Source organism: Montipora capricornis, chromosome 8 (assembly GCF_036669925.1).
Source record: "Montipora capricornis isolate CH-2021 chromosome 8, ASM3666992v2, whole genome shotgun sequence".
In the NCBI taxonomy this organism is placed as follows: Eukaryota; Metazoa; Cnidaria; class Anthozoa; order Scleractinia; family Acroporidae; genus Montipora; species Montipora capricornis.
The window spans coordinates 12,294,651-12,301,236 of record NC_090890.1 but is presented as its reverse complement, the minus strand read 5'-3'; the positions used below and the strand labels follow the sequence as shown (position 1 = coordinate 12,301,236).

Genomic DNA, 6,586 nt, shown 5'->3' with positions numbered 1-6,586 from the left:
AAGATGAATCTTCACCCGACGAACGAATGAAATTCTAAGAAAAGACTCAGTGAAATGCACTTCAGAAATGTTGGTCTCACTTTAACGGCAGCGCTCATACATGGCCAGAGTTCGATAGCCAGTCTAAGTAAGCGCAAAACAGAATCTCTCTTGGCAAGCGATTTTTCTATTTACTGAATATCTTAGTCGTGCGTTCGATTGACCCAGGCTATTCAGGAATAAGGTTTTTTGTAGTGATAATTTAAAACGGTATGGCTGGCTTTTTAAAGCAAGAAGGATAACAAAAATATGTTTAAAGTAACATTTTACCAGGTGTTGACCATTTTAATGCGAAATCCGTAAAAACGAAGGATTTCTAACTTCCATTCTGTGTATTCCTATTCCGGAATACGGTCAATCGAATGCACCTTAGGTTGTTTTTTTTTTTACTTGTATACCTTTTGCATGCAAAATTTGTTCTTATTATTTGTTGTCGTTATCGTTAATAGAAACAAAATCGATAAGACTTGTTATGTAAGTCGGTAATCACTGTAAGATAAAAACACTTACGGACGAGTGATTGCCAAAGTTTTCGTTAAACCATAACACGCTAAATTCTGGTGATCTGATTACACAAAAAAAGTAGAATAGTGAAGGCAATCTTTCCGTTTTGTTCTAAGTGGTTGTTTCGTAGAATACCTCGATATCGGTGGGAGTAAACTTGTGGCTCTCTCCTCCTGCATAAAATCTACAGGAAGTATCAGATGAAGAATACCCTGGGGGAAGGGGGTAAGAGTGGCCACATAATGTGTACGAATATCGGTTGCTGGTAGCGTTGTCATATATGTGGATGTCGTGTCGACTACCAAAGGTTGGTCCGTATCTGGAACATCTGAATATAGCTAAACTCTGCTTTCCCGATTTGACACGCAGCTTAACAGGAGCGTAGCCCTTGATGTTATACAGTGAGTAGATAAACGATTTACTGGATGAAGCATAATAACAAGAACCTATAAAAGACAAATACAATATAATTATATGTATTCATATGTATTTATTGGGAGGGCTGGACGGGAAAATACTTGGCCCGAGGTCCGTGCGCCATGACTGAGGGCCAAATATTTTCCTGTCCGGCCCGACCTAAACTCAGTCAATAAGCGTTTTATCATATGGGCTCTTTGCATTATTTAAGAGCACTCAGAAGATGAAGTTAGGACAAAATAAAAAACAAAAATATGCACAGAAAATTTATCTAATATGTTGTTTGCATTTGCTTTTCTGGCTTTAAATTACTTGGATGTTTAAATGCGACGAAAACCCCTAAAATTGCATAGCACGGAGCAAGACGGGTTCCTAGTAGGGCCGTATGGCTTTTTCCGGCCCTACTCGCGCTAATGCGTCCGGACATGATACAGTAATTTTTCCAATAGTTTTTCAATGAAAGCGCGCGCGGGGCCGTTCGGGCCATATGATAAAATATATTATTTAATCCTTCTTTATTATTATTATTATTATTATTATTATTATTATTATTATTATTATTATTATTATTATTATTATTATTATTATTATTATTGCAAATGTTACCAAGCACTCATTGTCATCTGTTAACTCTATTTGGTCGTCTGCCCAGTCTCATTTACCCAAGAACATCTACAATTTTACCATTCGCTACATCAACAACTCCCTTCCTACACGTACGAATATGACAAGATGGGGATTATCACAAAGTCCTGATTGCTCCTTTTGCCTTAACCCTGAGTCACTCCTCCACATTGTCGCTGGTTGCCAACATTACCTTGATCGCTTCACCTGGAGACACGACTCAATTCTCAACTTCATTGCCAATTCACTTCAACCTGTAATTAATGATCGCTCTTCACTCTATGCTGATGTCAATGGCTTTCCGAGTCCTTCAATTATAACTGGTGAAAATTATCGTCCAGATCTTCTTTTCCTAATACAGTCCAAGTGCCTATATATTCTAGAACTAACGGTTGGTTTTGAATCTAACCTTAAAAACAATGTAGAACGCAAAAAAGAAAAATACATGAACGTGGTCAAAGACATGAGAAGTAACTACAGATCTGTCAAATTTGTAAACCTTTCCATGAGCTCCCTTGGTGTTCTCTCCAACGAATGCTCTACCTTTTTAGAAATGATGAATGACATTGGCATTGACAAAACGCAACAACACTATATAATCAAAAAAATGATAAGTCTCGCCATTAGAGCAACATATTTTATATTCTGTCGTAGAAATAAGACTTGGGATAGCCCAGACTTAATAAAACTGTAATATATGTATATATATACATATATATATATATATATTTTTATTTTATTTTATTTTATTTTATTTTTTTTTATTCATTTGTAAATACAGTATACAATACAAGTATATCACTCAATTTCAAGCAGCCAGTTGTTAATTGCCTATACGTACAGAGATTTACAACTGTATTCGAAGACAAATAAAGTTTCCATTATTATTATGGCAGTTCAAAACTCCTGAATGCCAGGTCCTAAACGTAGCCAGTATTAACTCAAAATTTACAAATTACATTTGATAGGAATAAAATTACGTAAAATAAATAAAATAAACATCTATCCGAACTATCTGCTACGTGCTAATTGTGTATTGTCTCATTAGCGTCCCATGGGTGTCCAAGTGGCTAGCACATCACTTTGAATGTTTTAGCGATGTGAGGAGTGTTTCTCAGGACGGCTTTCTGCATTCTCTTAGTGCCTCTCGGTACCTATGTGAGCCTACTCATGCCTTGACTTCTTCCTTCAGACTTTTTTATTAGTTGTTGAGCTGTCGAATCTTGAACCCTGGGTGCTGTCTCTTGAGCTCTAGTCGCAAGGGCGCGTACTTGAAGGTCTTCTCCTCTTCTTTCTGCTTTCTGTTGTCCATCCAGGGACAGCTCATCTCTGTCAGCATCATCTCCTTGTTTTCCTTGTCTAAAAGCCTAGCGTCAACTCTGTTGGCTTTTACTTGCAATTGCTTCGCGAAAACAGGCACATCCCAGTACGCTGTCACCTTGTCGTATTGGTACACAGGTTTGGGCTGGACTTGTAAATACCAGGGTGGGGTGGCGTCTATCGTCTGATAGCCCCTAAGCATTTGAAAGAATAGAATCTTGAGTGCTGCGTTGTCCCTAGCCAGGTACAGGGTTTGCACCGGTGCTCTACAACCTGACACCCCGTGTGCGACACCTTCTTGTGCCTTTCGACATGGCCTGCATTTCTCATCACCGTCCGTGTGTGTCTTGGTCTTCCTCGAGGCGTATAGCTTTGTTGGCAGGAGTTGCTGATATAACTCTTGCAGTCTCGCCACTGTCTTGATTGGAGCTGTTTTCCAATCTGACAGTTAAGCAAAACATTCCTCGTCCACATCCTCATCTCTCCATCTCTCCGCTATTAACTTCCCTTGTCATCTCTCACTTTCGATCCCTGCACAGCCTCTGCTATGGCTGACTTTCTTAATCCACCCGCTGATCTTCTTTCTGTCGAGTACGTCCCAAGTTTCCGGTAACCCCAACTGGTTGTGGGTACTGCAACTCTAATCGTAGTCCCAGCTGTTGTGCGTATCTTTTATCAGGGATGAGCGCCCTGTACGAGCCGCCTTCTTCTCAAACTGCCTCACCAGGTGCATAGTTGGATCACGCCTTATTTACGTTTATAGGAAATTATCTCTCGCGTCTTTTTCAACAGGGCATTCAACCATTTCTTATAGAAAATTCCTAAATTTTAATCGAGAGAGTTTTCGTAACGATATCGCTCAACAAGACTGGTTCTGTAATGGTTCTGGAGATCCAAATGTTTTGTGGACTGATTGGAAAACGAAATTTTTGGATATTGTTAATATTCATGCACCACTCCGATCTAGATGCACTAGAACCAATAAAGCACCCTGGATCAATTCATAATTAAAGAAAGGCATGCGTGATCGTGATGCTGTAACACAGGTCTACGAAAGATAATTGATGATCCAACCAAATTCAAACCTCTAGAGAATGACCCAACAGCACAGAGAGAAGCCATGCGACAACGTTTCCTTCGGAAACTCAAGACCAACGGTCACTTGGACGACGTAACTTATAGTAACATTTATCCTACTGGCTCCCAGCCGGCTAGAATATACGGCCTGCCCAAGATGCACAAGACCCGTGCACCCAACACATTACCACCATTCCGCCCGATTATCTCTTCTATTGGTACCTACAACTACAAGCTAGCTAAATACCTGTGCAGTCTCCTACAGCCTCACATTCCATCCGAACAGTGTGCTGTTGACACATTTACATTTGTACGGGAGATCCAAAGCCTCTCCATGCAAGGCAAATACATGGTATCCTTTGACGTTGAGAGCTTGTTCACAAACATTCCTTTGGAAGAGAGTATCGATCTCGCTGTTGAATATATTTTCAAGGGTATTCCTAACTTCAAAATCACACACGATTACCTCAAAAAGCTTTTCTTCATAGCCATCTCTCAAACGCATTTTCTTTTTGATGGGTCATTTTATGACCAGATTGACGGTGTGGCTATGGGGTCGCCGCTTGCACCTGTCTTGGCCAATCTTTTTATGGGCCACCATGAAATGAAGTGGCTAGACACTTTCCCGTCGGAAATTCCTTTCTATCGACGGTACGTGGATGACACTTTTTGTTTGTTTCATACGGAGTCTGATGCCCTACTATTTTTTGATTTCATCAACTCCCGTCATCCCAACATACGGTTCACAATGGAAGCGGAATCAGATAATAAACTTCCCTTTCTAGATATATACGTTGACAACACGGGGCCTACGGTAGTTACCAGAGTATTCCGTAAGAAAACATTCACCGGCTTATTAATATGTTTTTTTAGCTTAACATCATTTTCATACAAAATTGGGCTAGTCAAGACCCTTGTTGATAGAACTCTTAAGATTTGTAACACCTGGCAAGCGTTTAATGAGGACATCGCGTCACTAACATTCATCCTAAAGAAAAACCTGTATCCATCCAGGCTAATAGAAAGAATCGTTAAACGTAGTGTCACTCAGCATGTAGCCTGCGTAGCAAGCGTTCCTTTTCGACAAAAAGAGCTTCGAAACGATTTTCCGCAAACTGGCCGCGCGGAAGTTGGGGCAAGAGACTGAGGGAACGCTTGCAAGAAGACCCCCTATTTTTGAAAAACGCCCACCTTTTTATGGTTGACTTGACACACGCTGATTGACGTCTTATTAACAAATTAGCCAATAAAAGATAACCATGTTAACACATGTTGGCTTCCGACAAAACAAACCGAGGCACCGAGGAAACACCGAGTGATCAACGCAGATTTTAAATGTTAAATTTGTAACGGCAGCTTCTAAGCCGGGTACGACTGGTTATGTTTCTTCTGAGAATTTGTTTAAACCATCGAAAAGAAACTTACGGGCAAATTCTAGCTGCTATTTGCAGAGCGGTTGGAATAGAAGTTATCGAAAACAACAGCCAATTTTTAGAACTTGTAAGCAATCCGTGCGCTCGTAAAATACGAAATTTAGAAACATATAAACTCGTACAGAGTTCGATGGGTAATAAGTAAGGCCGTTAAATGCAAATCTCCAGCAAAGCTGACCATGAAACCATTCAAATAGGTTTAAGTTTAAAACTAACGACGATTTCAGTGCGACTTGCTGGCTATTTTGTTGGTGCAGAGTGGTTGACGAAATGGATCGTACTAAATCTCCTGGAAATTACAGGCAAACCTCCTCGCTAGTTTGATAATCCACAGTACGTTTTTGGTCAAATCGTCACGAAATCGTAGATGAAATAGCAAGTAAAAGTGCTTTAAAAAATCGAATAACTTTACAAAGGAGCCGCTTTCTTCTCACAATAATTAAGAGAAGATTTAACAGGCTGCGTAGTTGTCTTCATCTTGTCTCAATCCATGATATAGGACTCAAGCTTACATCAGGCAAGGTACGCAGAGAATTTGACGAATATCCTTGATCCTGAAACATGTGGATTCTGATAGTTCACAGGCATTTTATTAATTCATCCTGCGTAAATAAAGTATCTTTTGCAAGCGAGCGAAAAGCTCACTTCAGTTCAGTCCAAACTTTTCGTCGACAATAAGCGCTGCCAAAGTTTTGTTAAATAACGATCGAATCTTTTGCTTTTAATGAATTACGGAAACGCCATAGCGGCTTCAGCTGACACGTAAATAATATTGAATTTCCCTTGATGGATATTGTCCAAGCAGTCCAGATTTTCATTTAAATTACAGGCTGTCATTCCCATAGAATTCACCTCAACCACTTACTTGATCGCGTATTATGCTTTGAAATGGAGAAATCACGATGATACTCGAGAAGCCGGTTCTTCGTTTTAAGTTCTTTTATTTCGCACTCCGCAAATCATGACAAACATCTGAAAAATTAAGCTTTTTCCGAATCCTGTTGACAAAACGGCCATTACATCTATACAGTTAAAGAGATGGCGCATTGACAGTTCTTTTTTCCTTTTAAATGTAAAACCCGAGACCCGATTCGCTCAGCTTCAACACACCATTCAAAACCTTCCACATCTTCCACCATTGCCTTTGTCACGCTAGAACTTACGAGAAATAT

The 6,586-nt window shown here is 39.9% G+C and overlaps 1 protein-coding gene across 1 annotated transcript in view; it reads right to left on the bottom strand.

The window, feature by feature from the left end:
• Positions 1-654: 654 nt before the first annotated feature.
• Positions 655-6,586, bottom strand: part of LOC138013673 (roundabout homolog 1-like) — a 24,892-nt gene continuing 18,960 nt past the window's right edge. Inside the window, exon 3 of the mRNA XM_068860760.1 lies at positions 655-989. Coding sequence (XP_068716861.1) covers positions 655-989 — 335 coding nt within the window. The remainder of the gene's footprint in view (positions 990-6,586) is intronic.